The 19,703-nt window shown below is 45.6% G+C and overlaps 1 protein-coding gene across 5 annotated transcripts in view; it reads right to left on the bottom strand.

Annotated features, from left to right (window-relative positions):
- LOC119446827 (LIM domain kinase 1-like) overlaps positions 1-19,703 on the bottom strand; it is a 72,023-nt gene that overhangs the window by 1,189 nt on the left and 51,131 nt on the right. For 4 of the 5 annotated variants that reach the window (XM_037711390.2, XM_049664443.1, XM_049664444.1 and 1 more), the window contains exons 9-11: positions 18,332-18,397; positions 11,336-11,593; positions 7,571-7,725 (exon numbers count right to left, since the gene is read on the bottom strand). In XM_037711390.2, the coding sequence (XP_037567318.1) occupies positions 7,571-7,725; positions 11,336-11,593; positions 18,332-18,397 (479 nt within the window). The remainder of the gene's footprint in view (positions 1-7,570; positions 7,726-11,335; positions 11,594-18,331; positions 18,398-19,703) is intronic. The other variant, XM_049664446.1, reaches the window with a different exon arrangement.

Genomic DNA, 19,703 nt, shown 5'->3' with positions numbered 1-19,703 from the left:
AGTACGTATGCGCATGACCACTAATAAGATGAGCGATGTCGACAAACTATACTTGCTATGGCAATACTAGTCTTCAACAATAGGCCAAACTTCTGGCAGATGCCAGTTATACCTAAACAGTATACACAAAACCTCAGCTAGAAATTGGAATTGTAGGAGCTGGGAGTCGTGGTCTCGCAGTCCGACGTCAAACTGCGGGTCGCGCTCTTGCCTACGCCACCGGTGTGTCTCGTAAAGGGTAGTTGGCCTACGCTATCATGGCGTCACACGAAACCGTGCTTCTCCCCCCCGGGATTGGACTTGCCCCGTGAGAACACGTCACCGGGACACGCCTTGATTGGCCTCCCGAGCGGCGGCCCCCGGGCAGCCTCTCCACCCGAGCTCTCGTCCGCTGAGCGCTTCCTCGCCGCGGCAGATGCTCACAGGCCCGCAATGAGGTGGTTACATGAGACCTTTGTTCTCGCGACTCCTCGTTCTCACGCTTGGCGGACCGCTACCCGGTTAGCCCTAGCGCAGCGGGCACGCATACTCAATCGGTCTTGCGGTGAGCCTTGGCCCATAAGCGCCGTGACTGTCGCACTGTGCTGTATCTTGGGTGAAACCAGTGTTTGTTGGCGATCTGACTCCGGAGCCTTCTCTGCGCCGTGTCGGAGAGTCGATGAACCCTGCCGTAGCGCCTTCGTGCGTTGCGGAGTGGAGGAGCGTCGTGCCCTTTCCTGACCGTCGCTCGTAGGGTAAGCGTTGTGCAAACCCATCTCCACAATGTCCACCACTTTCTTGTGAAGGAAGATACTTCGACAGAAAACTCTTTAAGAAAGTAGGTGGTAACAAATGCAGGCTCAGTAAAAAAATGCAGTAGAACTTCGAAAAAATGCACGAAAGAAGGTACTAACTGAGAAAATGTACAATTCGTAGTCACTAAAAAATTCGGCAAACTAAACTGTAGTTGACATCTGTGAAGTGATGCACGAATCGTTGCAGCACGAGATGCTGAGGGAGGCCAAGCTGGTGACGCCCGAGAGGCCCGAGACGTGCGTTGTCGTTTTGGGGCTTCGGCAAGCTTACATTTGTGCTCCTCAAATTCGGCCTGGGTCAGCAGTTTTTTCGAGTGGGGCACTTTGTCGGGAAGTTTTGACACGCCTACTCAGCACAAATCGTTGTGGCATGAGATGCAAATGTGCATCGAGCTGGTGGGTCTCGAGCGACCCAACACGCATCATTTTCCTGTTGATTAGTCGTTTAAGACGGTGACGGGAAACAGAAACAAAATCAAGCTGATGGGCAATGCCGGAATACGATGCTTACAATGCCACCAAAGCGAAACATGACATTCACTTCACGCCACCTGCAACAGGGAAGGCAGCGCAGTCCGTGGATAGCATATGCTGCTGTGAACATCTCAGCCGAATTTTGCAGTCGTGCGCGGTACGTGGAGCTTGCAAGCGGAGCGCTAAGTTACCTTTTCCTCAAACACTCTCTTTTTAACAGAAGCCTTCTCCTCACTTTTTTTCAGACGCTGTATTTGGTCATATATAGCATATTCCCACACATGGCTGCTATTGGCCAATAGCTGACATCAATCAAGAAGGGTGTTTGGATCACTGCACTTCTTCCTACTGTTACTGTGTATATTTATTGATGCAGTTTAACTCTTTCCGTACCGCGCCCATTGGGCATCGTTAGCCCGCTGTTTCGAGACCTTCCGCACCACTTACGGCATACCTGCCAACCTCAAGACTTTCAAATTCGTAAACTCGCGACTGGGGGGGGGGGGGGGGGGGGGGGCGTGCACGGGAATTCTGCCGAGGAGTACGACTTCAAACACACTTGGAAGTACTGATAGTATCTAGTACTGACGAGGCTTCGAGCACGCCATCACACTTCGCAGCCTCTACGGCTACAAAACACCGGAGTGCCGGAGTCGCACTGCGCCCGATGCAGTAGCACGTCGCACAAAAAAAAGCGAGGCCCACAAAACAGGTCATACAGTAAAATTTCGTTAATTCGGATTTCACGGGACCGAAACAAATGTCCGAATTAACCGAATGTCGAATTATCGAGGGTATCAAGAAAACAATAAACAAATGCTTACTACGTCAACACGCTCTTATTTGCAGTATGAATCAGCAAATTCTGTTTCCATTTTGCATAAACGCAATGCGGAAGCTGCAATTCTCGTCATCTCGCGACTGATTAGAGCTCGCAGCGGCGAAGGTTTCGCGACTTCCTTCACATTGCGGCCGCGGCGCGCGTCTTCATCTGAGACGGGCTTTTCACTAGCGCGCGCACATCCCGTTTATTTTTTCGCCAATGTCGCCGGGTCGCCGCCCATCGCGATGTAGACGGTGCGCCTCTTCCTCTTCACAATCGCAATCTCTCTCTCTTCATCCTCGACAGCTTTACACTGAGTAAAAACGAAACTATTGCTTACCGCAACCGCTGTCAACGTGATCATGCACGGCGACCTTGCGGTTCTGAAGGCGCGCGGCCGACGCACGCATAGTCAAACCGAAACTACCGTTTGCTGCAACTGCGGACGAAACCGCTGTCCATATCGACGCGATCATGCATGGCGACTACCGAGTTATGAAGGCACGCGGCCGACGTGCGTACCGAGTCAAAACGAAACTACTGTTTGCCACAACCGCAGCGGACGGAATCGCGGCAGCTATCAAGACGATCATGGTTGGTAACTACGCAGTCATGAAGGCACGCGGCCAACGCGGTGCTATGTGCGGCGGTAAACGCAAGCTAGGCACGAATAGGAACAAATAGGCACGAAGCCTTCCGTCGTTGTTGTCATTCCAGTACTCTCCGTCGCTTCGTTTCGGTGGACGCTAACGTTGTTTTGGCGCGGTCCATTCATGTTTCGGAGGGTGGCGTGGCTTAGAGCTATGGGCGCGGACCATTCGTGTTCGGAGGGGCGGAAGGGCAACGGGACAGAGGCGCGCGAGGCTGGCGATGCGGAGAAGGATGGAAAACAACGCGCGGCGGCGTGGAATGGCTCAAATTTCTTTTCTTTCTTTCTTTTTTTTTTTTTGTCTTTTCAAGGAGTTCGTATTCCATTCCCTGACGGCACGGTCACTGAGTGAAAACTAGAGTGTACTAGTGAAAACGAAACTACTTTTTACCGCAACCGCTGCGGATGAAACCGCGGCCGCTATCAACGCGATCACGGATGGCGACTACGCAGTTTTGAAGGCACGCGGCCAATGCAGTGCTATGCGCGCCGGCAAACGCAAGAATGAAAGCTTTAAGGCTCAAATAGGCACGAAGCGTCCTGGCGTTGCTGTCATTCCCGTACGATTTGAACTCCGTCGCTTCGTTTCGGTGGACGCTAATGCCGTTATGGTAGAGTACACTCTAGTTATAGCTCGTTTGCGTCGCACATTTGCGGCGCTCCGCGCTCGCCGAGCACCAAGAATTGTCCGAATTAACCGATGTGCGGCCAAATACGTCCGAATTAACGAGAGTTTCATTGCATTAAATAATGCAAACGCCTGCCGGGACCAAAGGACGTGTCCGAATTAACGAGCTTTTACTGTACTCGCGAAAAAAGCCTAGCGTCGCGAAAAAAGCCTAGCGAAGGTGACAGGCAAGACGACTAGCCACAGCCTCCCATACCGAAACTCAGTGTTGCCAACCATTTTTCGGGAAATACCCTACGTCAAAGTCAAAATTACCCTACTTTACCCTACAAAATCTTTTTATTACCCTACATTTTACCCTACGCCTGAAATAGCACAGTGCAATAATAATAATTTCCAGACTATACTTCACAATTCGACGTGATAGATGTGCGGTGGCGCTAAAGTCGATAACGACTGTCATCGAAATAATTAGCAAAAAAAAGCGCATATCAAAAGCGAGCGTACGCGCCTTAGCGCACATCGTCTCCCAGAGTGGAATGGAGCGAGAGAAAGAGATTAAAGTCTTTATTGAGCAAAATATTCTGGTGTGGCTTGCTAGTCCGGTGTAGGCTATTGTGTTGCATATAGGAAAATGCCATAACAAAAACAAAACGTAGAAAAACAAAGTAAGCAAAGCAATACCACAGGATCGGCGATCCGCGCGGTGCCGTCGCAGACCGCTCCGTTTCTAACGGCTCGTAAACTGTATATAGGAAAATAATTGAAAGGTGGGCGAGGTGGTTCGGTTTGATGATGTAAAAGACAGCGCAAGCAAACCAGGGATGAGGTGAAGAACAACACAATAAAATGCAGTTGCAAGTTCAGCGCCCGTCTTGATCTTTCCGAAGAAAAAACAACAATGGTAGCACAGAGATATGTGAAGTCTGATTTTTCGGCTCTGCTCTATGCTGGTGAGATGGGAATTAAAACAGCTCCTATTTATTCAAAGAAAGATTTAGTTTTCAGATCTGTGTCGAGAATAGCACCGTCGGAGTTGTCGTGTCGATCGGCTATAGTTTTTAAAATCACTCGTCAATGTTCATTTTTCGCTGAGAGTTGACGAGCAAGGAGTTCATTCTGTGGTTTTTGCGTGCCAAAACCAGTTCTGATTATGAGGCACGCCGTAATGGATGGCTCCGATTAATTTTAAGCACCTGTGGTTATTTAACGTGCACTACAACGCAAGCACACGGGCGTTTTTGCAAGAAGTGGAAATTACCCTACGCCTGGTAAGAAAATCGCATTACCGCCCTACTACCCTACGCTGCCCGAAAAATTTCGATAATACCCTACAAGTAGGGTAATTACCCTACGGTTGGCAACACTGCCGAAACTGTGCCTGCCGCATCGACCCGAAATCGCCGTCGTCTCTGGGGGCGCCACTTACGTACAGGTGGACCTCTATGTTGAGAGTAACGACAACCAGTGACTTCCAGCCGTCGTCAGGTACTCCAACAATCCGATGACGAAGGCAACGTCACAGATTGAAAATCTCCTTACTCTGCAGACAATAAAGATTACGGCGCATACCTCCATCTCTGCGCCCCTACCCACCAGCAACGGTGTGAATTTATTAAAAATTTTAAAAACTATTTCGCGAATATAACCACTTTTCCGTAAAAATTGAGCCGACATTCGTAAAATCGTAAGACGTGTCCAAATTCGTACATTTTACGGAAAATTCGGAAGAGTTGGCAGGTATGCTTACGGACACACTGCACCATCAGACGTGAAAGGAGGAGAACTATATTTTTGTTTTCCAAGCAATTTGCGTTTTTTCCCGCCAGCCAGTAATTTTTTAACACTCTCCGAAGCTTCGCGATCATCAAAGAAGAAAGCAAAAATGGCCGCCTCCAAAAGCGGCGCGCACACTTCTAAAGATAGCAGATCTCGTGATTCCACTGCGTCTGCGGCTGATTTTATCTATGGATCGAGCAGCAGCGAGTCCGAGGATGTGCCTTTTCGTCAGACTATGACTTTTCGTCAAACCAGTTCGGTACGTCGACAGCTACAGCCCGTTACGCCAAACTGTAGTGCTTGATGGTAAATTTTTGTAGTAGAATACCTGTTAAATTAAAAATTTAGATTTTTTCAGAGATAGTGCCTATCAGATGGTGATACATTTTGTATATTTGATAATTTGTGTTACATTTTTTTCTTAGTAGATACCAAGCGTATCTTTACAAACTTTGTTCAATTTTATCCCACAATCTTGATTTTGTCAATTTATATATTCTTTATGACATGCATCTCGTTAATAAAACTTTTATGCATGAAAAGTGAATTCATTCTGCTTTTCATTTATGTTATCACAAAAAATATTGAGTGCAGCAATTCCTTCAGAAAAAAAAAAATTTGCATAACCTACAAAAAACACCGATTTTCCCCAGGGTAGGAAAAGAGTTAGTAAACAGGCTGAAGTAAGCAAAAATCTGCTTTCAAATTTCTATAACACTTACGTAATTCTGAAAAAAGCAGGCTGTCATCTGCCCACGCTCGGCCGTGGCCGCCCACGTAGGAACTAGGAACTAAAGTTTGACCAGACTGCTTATTGGTGCCGTAGCCATCGGGTCTCCATAATTCCAATTATCTTTGAATACTCAACTAGCCTCGAACCACGCAAAACTTAAGATCAGATGACACGCACGCTTGCTAGCGCACGCTCACTCCCGACTAGACGCCTTGGCAGGCTTCACTTCGTATTGAGCTATTGATAGCGCTTCAAAATGTGCAAGTTGGATGTGGCTACTATCCATCAGTCAAGCTGGTGCCAGAAAAAGCCAGTCTGCACCATTTAGCACGGCCAGACTGGAGCATATGAGCGCGTGGGCGCACTCAATCCCTGTCGTGCACAAAGCGAATGCTGCAATACGCACTACCGTTGCATGTAGCTGCGGTCTGCTTTGTAGCAAAGATACCACGGACGCCGTGGGGTGCCGCAATGAGTCCACTAGCAGAGCACACTGCAGATCACTGAGGACAACTGCGTTTGGCACGTCGTAGGCGCCAAAATCAGATATAGTGGTGTCTACTTGAACATACAAAATCAAATTTGAACTGCACACCACAGTAGCATTCAGTAGGCAGAGCATTGTGGGCACACCCTGCTCCACCATAGTCTTCACAGTGCAAGGTATTGAAGGAATGGGAGCACTACGAAGGGTATCATAGGCGACCTTTGACTGCCAATAACTCCACTTCTGCTGTATGCATTGAAGTACTTCTTGCAGCAAAGTATTTATGAAATAGTCGATTTTAACTTCAAATGCATTTCCCGACTTTGATAATTTATAATCCTAAACCACCAACCAACCCTCCAACACCCCACCAATTTATTCCCAATTTCTTCAAACTAGCTCTATATGACCCTATTTCCTGTTCAGCTAAACTTAGTTGGCTGAAAGTCTGACGACCAGCCACTTGAAGCTGTCCTAATGTGTGTTCTTCAGCTTGATGACACTTGTGTCGGGAGAGTCGCCACTGAAACTCTGTTGTCTTTGTGCACATTTTTTGCAGGCAAAATGTTTTCAACACCAACAATGTTGGACGTCATTGCTGTTCTATGGTATGCGCCTACTGCAGGAAACAAATATTGATTTTGACCCACACTTAAACAATGTGCGAGCTGTTGACCAGCCAGAACCAATCATGCAAGGAAGCATAGCATGAGCATTTGTTAATAAAGTGAATGTTTCATCAATTTCACTGGAAGCCTGTTCATATTGTGAGTTATTTCAAGGAAGCAAGAATTCTAACCGTGTGTGTTCGTGACGGCATCTTAAAGGCAACTCATTTTTCTCAGCTGTACTCTGAAAGGACAGCTGAGAAAAATTTTATTAGGAAAGGTTTCCTTTTCATTTTCTCTGCTAGTAACCAAGGTTTCTCTGCCATATATACAAAAATGGAGTATTCAAGGAGTACTTCACCTGACTAAATGAACTAAGTGTTGCTTTATTTACAAATTTATTACGAAGCAAGCGACCACACATACGAAGAGAGACAGGACGAGCAGTATCCCGAGTCTATCCTACTATCCCAGACTAAAGCGCCTTCAGTGTTTCTTCGTGTGTTTGGTCGTTTGCATTGTGCTCAACTTATCGTTGAAAAAAAAAGATCATCAACTCGCCCAACTACTAGTTCTACTGGTTGAGAATACGCACCTTTTTTCTGGATCAACGTCGCAGCACAAGAAGGCAATGCGGTAGAAAGGCTCCGGACAGCTTGCACAAAACTTCTCTTTGAACACAACAGTGTTAAGGCCAAAGTCATTGCTTCGGGGCAAGTAGTCAGGGTCAGCCTGCACCCTGCCAATGATCTGAAAAAGCAATAGTTGCCTTTCACCACTTTTCTCTATCACTGTACAAGGCAAAGGGACAAAATCAAAGCACAGCATCGGACACAGCCCATCTTGCTAAGAGCAAACATTCAAATTTCGTGCCTTGTGGAACACCATTCTTGGGCACCTGTAAAAGCATTGTCTTATTGTGCTGATATATTTGTAGCCAAGGGAGACTCACTAAGACAGCCACTTGAGTGGCCTGTAGGCAACGAAAGACTTGGTAAATGGATACTAAATCAGGCCAGATTAATTAGACATCAGGATGGATTAGCTGCTTGCATTCCTCAACTGCAAATTGGTTATACACTGAAAGCCGAAAAATGCAGCAAAAGACGAGGACATTATAGTGCTACTGTTAACAATACCATAGGAGAACAAAGAATTGTTAATTCAGAGATGAACTTCAGCTTGGCATATCCCTGCTAGATTTCAAGCTTGAAATAATGGTGATCATGAATCAAGAAAAAACAAAGAAAGAGAGTGACGAACAGAAACATTTATGACAGGTAAACTTTTCCTGTGCACTACTATCACAAATGGTAAAGCAGGTAAGAAAAGATAAAGGTCATCATGATGGTCCTCATCAATGCCAGCACTGCCATTTACATAGAGATGTTGTGGAGAAATGACGTACTAGGCCTGGCCTCCTATGTCACCAATGTGCGCGCTGTGTGGGGTGCAACACTGAAGATATGTGAGGCTATATATTAATTAGGATCCATATACACATGGCCACATTTGGCAAGGGCCACAACCAATTCAGTAGTGGCCGCGTGGCATACTACAGGGTGTGGGAAAAGTTTCTGCACATTCCAGAAATCAGTTGTAATAAACCCAAATCGCCCAAACCAGAGGAATTTCTGAATCTTCCAGCTAAAGAATTGTGAAAGCAAAGATGCACAAGTACAAGGTTCAGAAAGCTCATAGACTCAGAGCACATGAAAAAGAAACCAAGGTCATAGGATGCAAGCAACTGCTCTAACACTCTGGCAGCACGGCATGCCAACACAGCATTCTCTACACAGACGAGGCAGTGTTTAAGCCATTGAACGACAGGGCATATTGATAGGAAGCGTCGAAAAATCCCCAACGTCATTGGAAGGATTAGCTAGAGTTTCTTACCCACCATCAGCGATAGTTTTTGGGGCAATCACTTCTGATGGAAAGATGCAGCTGGTTTTCTTGAAACAGGGAGCCAAAATGAACAGTGTAATTTATCGGGCAGATGTCCTGAAAGAGCCCTTGCCTTGGGATGAATCCCACTTTGGAAACCGTCAGTGGGCGTATCAGCAGAATTCCGCTCCGTCTCACAAGACGAAGGTGGTGCAATAATGGTGCACAAAGAACTTCCCCAATTTCATTTCCACTTCAGAATGGCCCCCAAACTGCCTGGATCTAAGCCTGCTTGACTTTTCAATCTCGTCTGTGTTAAAAAACACAGTCAGCTCTACTCCTCACTGCAATTTAGCTACTTTTCGTCGGGCATTAGAAAAGCATGAAGTTAATTAGACGTTGACTACATTCGTACCACCATCAATGTATTTACGAAGTGACTCAAAGGCTTTGCTTGCACAAAATTATTATTGTTAACAAAATTGTGATTTTGTTACAGTGCATCACAACTATATTTATGGGTTTTTATTTGAGTGCAAAAACTTTTGCGGCACCTTGTAAAATTTGCTTAGCAATCCAACAGAAATTACGGTGCTATAGTAGCATTACAACTTCACAATAACATGTGAATTACATTCAACTACATTGCGTGGCTTACTTTGTTTGTGGCTGGATTAATGGCAATCGTAGCATGCGAGAATCAGAATCAGCATGCGAGAATTTCTGGCAGATATTTTCCTCAGCTATACAAAGTAGTCATAATCCATACATCTTAAGGATAATTCCGCAGACTTGGCAGATATGCTTGCAGCTTTGTACACTTCTTACATAAAAAAAAAAGGGCCCAATTGTGCTTGCCTCCAAAAATGTCACAATAAAATGCCCTCAATATTGACTTTAGTGAAAGTGACAGAGAGGGAGGTTTCGGATTTCTGTTCCCATAAGTATTTATTTTACTGCTAGACAGTATCCAGGGGACCAATACAGCTTCACGTAATTACAGTCAACGTCAGATTTTTCGGACTCCCTCGGTGCTGCGAGAACATCAGAAGAATTGGGTAGTCCAAAAAAATGAATGCATGCTTTTTACTGTTCCCAAGGGCTGAGATCACCACAGGCACATCTGAAATAGCTCTGAAGGCCTGCCAGTACACTTATTAGGCATATCGGTGCTCGTACTGTGACAGGAGATAGAGGGCGCACGCATGTATAATTAAAGAATATATACTGTATCCCGTGACAGTGGCCCCTTTCCATTCTCGATATGCTTCACCACAATACATTTGATATGCTTGACTGCCTATCACTGCTGCATTGGGGTGAAGCTGACTTTTGGGAACTGGCATTATTCAACGTTTTACCCTTGCCGTACTTTCTGCACACCGAAGCTGTCCGAGAGGATGACAAAGGCGGAATTGGTTCCATTGACGACAGCGGCGAATTCTTTCAATGAAAAACATGGCACCGAACAGAGGACGTATTCTGAAACGTTCCACTTCGGCGATATTTCGCTTTCGATTTCAGGCGCACGCTGATTGGCTGTTTTAGCAAAATTGGATGAGCTGATTGGCTGGTTGAGCCCGACGTCATTCAATTTTGCTCAACCAACCAATCAGCGCGCGCCTGAAAGCGAAAAGCGAAATATCGCCGAAGTGGAACCTTTCAGAATACAGCCCTAGAAGGAAGCTCGGCAGCGAACATTGAAGCAGCTAGGCCTAGCATTGCTGCCATGGCCACGGCTGCCAGTGGATCGGCGTGCGAGAGCACTGGTTTGACGCTGCGAGATAATAAAAATGGCAGTGGCGGTGGTTTCGATTAATGCCATTTCAGCCATGCGGTCATGGCAAAAAGTCCGGAAGATCGGACGGTGAAGAGTTTCAACATCCAAAATTTCAGACATCCTTATACACTGGCTCTATGGGATACGTGGTGGTGCTGTCAAGACACCCGAATTATCTGGCGTGTCCAAAAAATCGGGCGTCCAAAAAATTGGTCGTCGACTGTATAAGTCATATCACGGCCGCTGAATAAAAGAAAAAGGTACGGTCTGTCACGTCAGGCGGGCTGCAATGGGAGCGAGCGTCACAGCCGTAGCTGAATTCGCGGCCGCTTGGCTGGCCCGAACGGCGCTATTTGCGGGGGGTGGGACGCGTCGGTTTCCATAGGTGATGGCGTTCCTAGCGCGGTCCTCATGCTTTTTCTATGCCATTTTCGAGACACGCGGCAGGCTGCACTTTCTTTTTTTTTATCTAGCGGCCGTGGTCATATAGTCACACAAGCTTCCAAGTGCATATTGCGACTGCAGGTCAGCCAATGCCTACACATTGCTTCCTTAGGCACTGGTGTTTGCCAGCACAGTACAAAAGCTATTTCTGAAAGGGAAAAATTGTCATCCAACTGACTGTAATATGAAGCTGCAAAGCACCATTCTGCAAGCCACCATTCCACAGGAATGGCACGAGATGCAGCTCACCTCACAGAGGACGATACCAAAGGAGAAAAGGTCCACCTTCTCGTCGTACAGTTTCCCGGTCATCATCTCGGGCGCCATCCAATATGGGTTACCCACTACAGTGTAGCGTTTCTTGCGCTCGAGCCGCTTGCTGCCTGCTCCAACACCACCGCCTGAGGTACGCTTGGCACCAGTGCTGCTCCTGCGGCCGATCCCCGCCACACTGGGGTCGCTCATGACACGAGCCAGCCCAAAGTCAGCCACTACAACCGTATGATCCTGCAGCAAACATGCAACCTTGATGTGCATATCGGGGTGTGTTGGTGGCAGCAGTGTGGCTGCATGTTACACTAGTGGAGAATAAAAGGTACAATCTTGTAATGCACGCGCTGGCCCCATCATATGGAAGCTCCCGAGTTTCCCAGGACAGCTCAAAGTTGCTAGCTAGGCAAACCTACTCCAATAAAGGAGTTGGACAAGTAACCTTCAGTCAAGAGGAAGGCTATGCATGTTATTCGTTATCAGAGTCACTGCACCTCTCGCTTAAACCTATTCACAAAAGAAAGCCAGTGTTCCATAACATGTAGATGACATCATGTAAAAATGTGAGAAACTGGACAAGAAAGCGGACAGATGCAGTGCTGCGGTGTCCTTTCTCTCTTGTCCTGTTTCTCACATTGTTTTTACGTAATGATTGCTTACCAACTAGCTCATCTTTATATTCTACTTATGGTATTTACTTGCACAATAGATGCACTAGCATAATAATTTCACCCCAATTTTATTTTTTTAAATCAGGATTTGTGCCCCCTTCGTAATAATCGCACCCCCAACTTGGGTATCATGCAGTCCCACACATGAACGGCTGTGCTATAGTTTCCCGCTATAGTGTACTCACTCGAACTTATGATGATAGTGCATGCCACTGAAAGCCAGCTGCTATATGAAAGCCAGATAGCCAAATGCTATCTGCGGTCGTACCAGCGCAACAGTTAATCAAAACGACACATAGCCAGTTCCGCAGCTAAGAGTGGACCGGTGAGCCGTACATTAGTCTTATTAAAGTGAAGCTTTCTTTGCCTCTTCTCTTGACTTTTGCACTGCTGCTGCTGCTGTCTTGCACGCCATGTCAGGGGGTGGTTGAGAATGTGTATAATGCACATGTTGGGGATGCAGGAGAGACACCTGTGAGCCCATTCCAATGCGAACTTTGTGGCCGTTGCCGCAATACCCTCTGGAGCTCTCTAGTCGTCACAATGCCCCCTAGAACTCCCTGGCCATTGATACAATGCCCTCTGGAAGGCTGTAATTACGCGTTAGCCCCCCGAGAAAGCATTGCAGAAGCTGCAGCACTTACTTTTGTACTCACGTGCAACAGCCCAGAGGGGAGAGAGTATGGTGGAAAGACCAGACAAAGAATGCGTAAAGCCAACACCCCGACGAAATGGGGGAATAATGGCCACTCTTCGCTCTGGCAGCTTGCATACATGGGATGATCACGGGAGAAGGGAAGGGTGCCGTCAGAAAGCATGCTTCGTTTAGGGTCTCTTCAACAAAAACACTACTATGTACTAGACACGGCAACAGTTGCAGACAAACTGTAAAAATTTCAATTCAAGGTATGATACAGCATGTCTCAGACCTTGAATGTAAGAAGAAATGTAAGAAGACCACGCCAGGAGGTACAAAGAAGACGACTTGCGAAAAGAATCACCAGAAAAAGCCTGTAGAGTGTATAAGGAGTGTCGTCTACCAGATACCTACATCTTGAGGAGCCTGCTACATCGGCCAGACCGGGCGATGATAGGCTAAGTGAGCATAATAGCAATGTGAAAAAAGAGCAGGCCGATGGTTTTCTTGCACAGCACTGCAAGAATTGCCCCTGCCGGCCCATCATTGAAGATGCCGCGATTCTAGGAAAAAGCCTAAACAAGATGACCAGGCTCATTATTGAGGCATATCACATCGCCACCTTCAGTGGGTCTCGTATCAGCAAACCGCCCATTTCATTATCAGGAAAAGAGGTGGAATTAATGCGTATGGCATGATTATTATAATTTTTTTTTTCACTTACTTCCCATTCTGTAATGAGATGTGCTATCAGGATGGTCGGAGCACAGGTTCTATTGCAGGCAAAAGAGTGGTATATATGTATGCTGTGATCCTGCAATAAAAGCTTGTTGTTGAAAGTTAGGACCAAACGTGTGTGCTGTCTGTGTTCTTCTTGTGTCCTGTTTCTGATGCGCTATGCATTTTGCCTCCATCATGCACTACTATGTGCACTACTTTACAAGTGCCTTTTAAGTGCCAGTGAAGTGTCTGCTTTTTGCTATGACCATTGACCATATCTTGTGCAACAATGACGATGCATTTTTTTGGTGTAAGGATGCAAGTCTCACCGACCACTCCCCTATTTTTGCTTTTCTTGCATGCCACAGAAAATAACAATGCTAAACACAATCTTACAGCAAGACATAGGATCAATTGCCCAAACTGCAGAAAAAAGATTTCGTGAAGTACTGAACAGTGACACTCAGATTGACTGTGTGAACTCTGTAAATGCTTAAACGTACATGGTATCTGATTTACCACACACAGGAACAGCAAATAAGAGGAACTGTGGACTTCCAGTGATAAATAGTAGGATTGGTGGCACTACCATGGTAAAGAACAGAAAATTAATAATTAACATTTCCAAATTCTTTCAAAATGCAACCACAAATTCTTTAAAAATATACAGCCAACTTCAAGTGAGAACATAGCAGGAAGGACACGTACATAAATATTGCAGCAGAGAAAATTATGACAAGAAAAGAATTCTTACTTCAACATAGTGGACAAAGTGAACAGTAAAATCGCTGGAACAACTGTATTATTGATGTCGTAGAACTACCAGCAACCCCCTTTTCTTTGTTGACAATGAATCCCATTTCCTTTGATTAAAATACTACCGTTTCCAGGAATATTTACTATAGAGAACTGACCAACAGAAATGAGGGTGCCATAGCTTGCCAGCTTCAGCCTGCAAAGCACTGCTTGTTACAGGAGAGCTAAGCCTGCTAAATATGAACTGCAGGATGCACAAGAAACTAATTAATACAGTAAAAGCTTGTTAATTCACACCACATTAATTTGAAATTTTGGACAATTAAAACTAATTGGCACAGTCCAGCTAAGCTCCAAACAACTCTAAGTATTAAAAAGCTTGTTAATTCGCACTAAAATTGGGTCTGTCATGGATAATTTGAACTGCGAGCCGCCAAGGCCAACTCCTGGCTCACACTGGCAGTCACTTTCTTAGCTAAGCAACAGGTGTTGCGACACGCTAATCACCATCGTCATCATCAATCCACGCCCCATCGACACCTTCCTTGAATTTTAAAGGCTATGCTTTTACGAACTGCATGCACCAGAAAAGATTACAGGAGCCAGAAACATGTCATGGCAGCCATGCTCTTACGTTTATTTCTTCAGGTTAGTTGCACTGACACTGATAGTAGAGCATGCAGCTTATGTGGTGTGGCATTGAGCAACTCGCCATATGCAGCGACGTGGCAACTCCCAAGTCGCAAAGGTAGAGCAACTGAGATAAGCTGCACTGTTTTGTTTGTTTTTTTTGCCTTTGTGGTGTCAGTGCCTCAATGGTGTGCCACTGAATATACGAAATTTCAACAAATGTCATTGGAGTGCAAGTGAATTCCCTTAAGGTGCATGGAGCACTTAGAATTACATGTATGCAGATGTTGCCAGGCAGAAGGCCAGTAAGTGCCAGTCTTCTTCAAACAGTCATACACATTGCAATGCTACTGGTATCTGGATCAATACAATCATGATATACCGTACTTGCACGTAAATAAAGCGACCACGAATATAACGTGAGCAGCGTTCTGAGGCTGGAAACTCTGAAAAAAGCGAGTGAGTGAGATAACTATTTGGAATCTGGCGATTGGGAGTCCCGGGCCTGGGGTCGCCTAGATGGTCACTGGGAGCTGTTGCTCCCGCACGGCCTCCATGGCTCACCGGATGGCGCAAAGTTGGTCTTGGAGTTCTGAGCTGAGCAGCGCAGCCGACCACCACGCCCGTAGATTTTCCGGGGAGACTGCCATTTTATGTTGATATATTTTACACCCCCACAACATGCGTTGAAGGGTGGCTCTAGCAGACTTGCATAGCTTGCATATAACGCTCGCGTACATCTCGGGGTAGAAAGTCTTTAATTGCAAGCTTCGCATTATATTCGTGCAAATACAGTACTACAGCCGCATCTCGATAATTCGAATATTCTCGATAATTCGAGGGGCCCGAACATTTGTTCAAATTAAAAGAAGTTCGAATTAAAAGAAGGCCTTATTTTTGAAATACTCATGCACGATGTAAGAATGGTGCGAGTCGTGAAATGCAGTGCACAAACACATCGCGAGCAAGGGCAACGAAATTGCCCACTCCGGCCAACGCTCGCTTCCCGATAACGGCAGAAAACTAAACTTCAGGGAGCTGTCAGCACGGCGACAGGCACGCGCGGAGAACCTCGAATGTGAGGGAGGAGGGCAGCAGAGAAGCGGATTTGGCCTTGGCAACGCTGTTGCTTCGGTGGCAGTGGCTTCGGTAGCTCCCCCACCTTCGACTGTCTCCGTGCACGCCCGCCGCCGCTCCTGCCGGCCTGGCGCCAGCTTAGCCCGCTCCCTGAAGTTTCGTTTTCCGCCTTTATCGGGAAGTTGGTCAAACTGGGCCTCCGCCACTGCGTTGGCGGAGACGTCAGTACGTACACGTATGTTTTGGCGCGACGGTGAAACGGCGACCTTGCCAGTTGAGAGTGAAATTTCCGCCGCGTTATTTTTTTTTTTCTTTTTCGCCGCGCGACGTTGAGGGGGTCTCTCCTTAAATTTTGCTCTATGGCGGTGTCGGAGCAATGCCGGTCGGAGGTGCCGCCGCGTGATTTGGCCTGCTGCTGAGAGCATTGTCGGTGCGCCGTATGTTCGAATTAACCATCGCAAATGCTTTCGCGTTCGAATTACCGGGCGTTTTCACCCATAGGAATACACATAACTTTGACAGGACCACAGCGTCAGTTCTAATAAACCGGAAGTTCGAATTAAGCGTGTTCGAATTAACGAGATTCGACTGTATTACTTTAACAAAGTTTATACAGTTTCACTGATTCACCATGGGGCATAATTCGCTGTACCAAGTCCATTATAACTGGGTTTCACAGAACACCCTACGACATGCACCTTACACTTACACATGTGAGCAACAGTTGTGATTATGACATGAAAAAGAGAGGCTTGGGTCTTAGCGTGCCGAAATTGTGCGGTACAAACAATGCTTGCAGCAGAAGGCTCCAACTTGATGCATGTTTTCACATTCATTTCATTCGATATGAATATTTTTTAAATTGAAGTTTCTGCACGTCTGTCACTGTGATGAGCACGTAAAGAAACAGGAGAAAGAAGAAAAAGACAATAATTGGGAAAAGGAGCACGAAAACACGAGGTGGCAGAGGAAGAGATAAGAGGAAGAAGATGCGAGAAAATAGGGAAGTGGGCAAACAAAAAGAACAGTATATATGAACAAATAAGCGAAAAAAATACACGTGGAGCTACGTTGCCAATGCCGCAAAAGGACACGTAGCAGAAGAAAGCAGCCCAGCTATGCTCTGGGACGACAAGCAGGAGGAGCTGGAGGCCGGACGTGATGGATGGCTTGTGGAGACGGTGGCCATCGAGTGGAGGTGTGGTTCAGCTGCAGCGGCTGTGATGCGCGAGCTGAGTGGGTGGCACTGGAGCCCTCAGCTACAGGCTGACGGCGCCGTTTCTGAAAGTCCCTACGGCTATGACCCGCAGGCTAGCGAAGTTGGCCGAGCGATTCAGGCGCCTCAGTCGCCCCTACATCCTGACCTTGTGACCAGATAACTGTGCACCGGATGGCGGAGACGGCAACATCGAATCCCCGACGCATCGGCGGGCCAACAGATTTCATGTTGGAAGTAGTGACGACGAGGCGACGTGGCAACGCCAGTGGACTCAATGTAAATATTTTAAACTTACCATCTTTGCTGTTTGTTTTTTCAATTATAAATGTTTGTCTTACACGTGTGACTTGTCCCTGTCCATCTCTAGTTTGCCAAATTCGTGACAGTCACTGAACACAATATAAACTTTAAAAATATGTAAATGCTATAAAGCTGGACAGAATCAAGGTAATGCTGTTTGCCGTCGCTTGGAGATACTCAGATAATCTTTTGCATTCTGCCTAATTAGATAGTCTTAATTAATCAACTTCAATATTATTACAATTAGATGAGAAGTGTCAATGAGAAAATTGTAGAGCAACATGAGAAACTCCCGATACAGCTTTCTGTCGCTCAATACGAGTTAGATGAAAGTGTTTTTCCGAGCGTGAAAGAAGCCTACAAGTACATGCAAAATTGCCGCGTAACTGGCTGCTCGAGGTACTTTTGCTTGTATTCACGGTCATTTTTCCCGCTCGGAAAAACACTTTTATGTAGCACGTATTGGGCAACAGAAAGCTGTGTCGGAAGTATTCTCTTCTGCGTCGCACATTTCCGGCTCTTTAATGCAAAAACGTATAGCCTTCGAGATTTATGGTTGGTGTATGGCAGCTATGACATGAAGCATAGCCTCCGAGATGTGTACCGGCCATCCGTGGCTTCTGGCTGCCTATAAGGGAGCGCCGAATAATTCAAAAATATCGAATACCTGAATTTGAATCGAAGCGAATGACGAATATAGAATTATTAGATCGAATATTCAACAACACCGAATATTCGCCCATCCTTACTATCCAATTATGCAGAATGCAAAAATTAATCTGAGTATCTCCAAGCGAGGGCAAACAGCATTACTTTAGTTTTGTGGAGCTCCGAAGCATTTGCATATTTTTAAAGTTTGGCCCAACTTAACTGAAACACTGTATACTATATATATATATATATATATATACTTTGAAAACCATAGCCTACATCAAAAATATGAAAGGACCCTGTATTCGACTCACCTCCTTGACAAGGCAGTTGTGCGAGTTCAGATCTCTGTGAATGATGTTCATAGAGTGAAGATAGCACTGAAACAAAGATATTATAGAAGACTCAGCATCTGTGCTACTTAAGCCTACGTTTGTACTGCCTTCATATACTCTAATGAGATGTTTAACACCCCCACTGAAATGGTACTGGTGGTCACAGCCTAGGCTTGTGCGATTATTCAATATTTCTGAATATTCAATAGAATATTATGCTATTTAACTTTGCTTTGGATTATATTTCATTATTAGAATTTTTCAAAGTATTCGAAAGGAACGAATATACATTCTTTTGCACTTGTAAGTTACAACACCACAGACAGAAAACAAAAATCAAAATCGCACCTAATTCAGAGGGACTAAGTGCATACAAAACACAAATCTTTGTAAAAACACTAAATTTCTCAAATTTTCAATGCAGCACTAAAAAGTAACTTTGGTGGCTGACACCCAGCAAAACAACGCTGGTTAGGCCTAACCGCCAAGGCAGGCGCGGCAGTGGATGGCAAACCGTCACAGGTATTTTGCCACACATCAATGATCAGGCCTGAAATCATGTGCGCAGGCAAGACTCGGGACAGCAAAAGCAGCAAGCGTGCTTATCAAGTTTGTATGTGTGCTTACTGAACATTACAGGTTAAGCTCGCAAGTGAATGAAAAGCCTCAAGTTGAATTTGCACAAAACAGCATAAACAACTAACCAACATCGCTGCAGTCAAGGTCGTACTTCACAGCATCACAACGATGCTTGACAGGTGAACGTGAAAAGCTCCGGTGACCTCACAAAGTTTTAAGTAGACTGAAGCACAACAGTGGGCAAGAGCCTGTAAACAATCTTCTGTGCTGCTGGAGTTGAACATGCATTTTTGCATGAAAATATTTGAATAATGATACTTGCACAAAAAACTGACTTCAGAGATGAACCTGTTTCTTTATCAGCCAGAACCAACTTTTTTTTTAGATTTGTCACCATCTGGCACTTGCGTAAAGTTTTTATGCAAATTCCACAACTATTGGAACTATTCGCTTCGAAATTATTATACACTAATTACTATTCAGTTCGACTTCGAACAAAAATATTTATATTTGTGCAAGCCTATAATAGCCACATTGAACCTTCAGAGCAGAATGGAAACTGAATGTAGCACTTAAAAATGGGGTGCCATGGCTTGCTCATGGCAGTAAACAGGCCAGGAAGTGATAAGCAAGCATTCCATTTTGAAAACAATGGATTGTTGGTTTGGCATATTGTAGGAAAGACACTGTTGAAAGTGCAGTGACGACTGCTACTTACAAGTCAAACCTAATGCACAGTGCCAACTTATGTCTAGTGCAATATAAAATAGAA

The sequence above is a fragment of the Dermacentor silvarum genome, chromosome 3, assembly GCF_013339745.2.
Source record: "Dermacentor silvarum isolate Dsil-2018 chromosome 3, BIME_Dsil_1.4, whole genome shotgun sequence".
Classification (NCBI taxonomy): domain Eukaryota; kingdom Metazoa; phylum Arthropoda; class Arachnida; order Ixodida; family Ixodidae; genus Dermacentor; species Dermacentor silvarum.
Note: the sequence above shows the minus strand (reverse complement) of the source record. Positions and strands in the feature narration are given on the sequence as shown.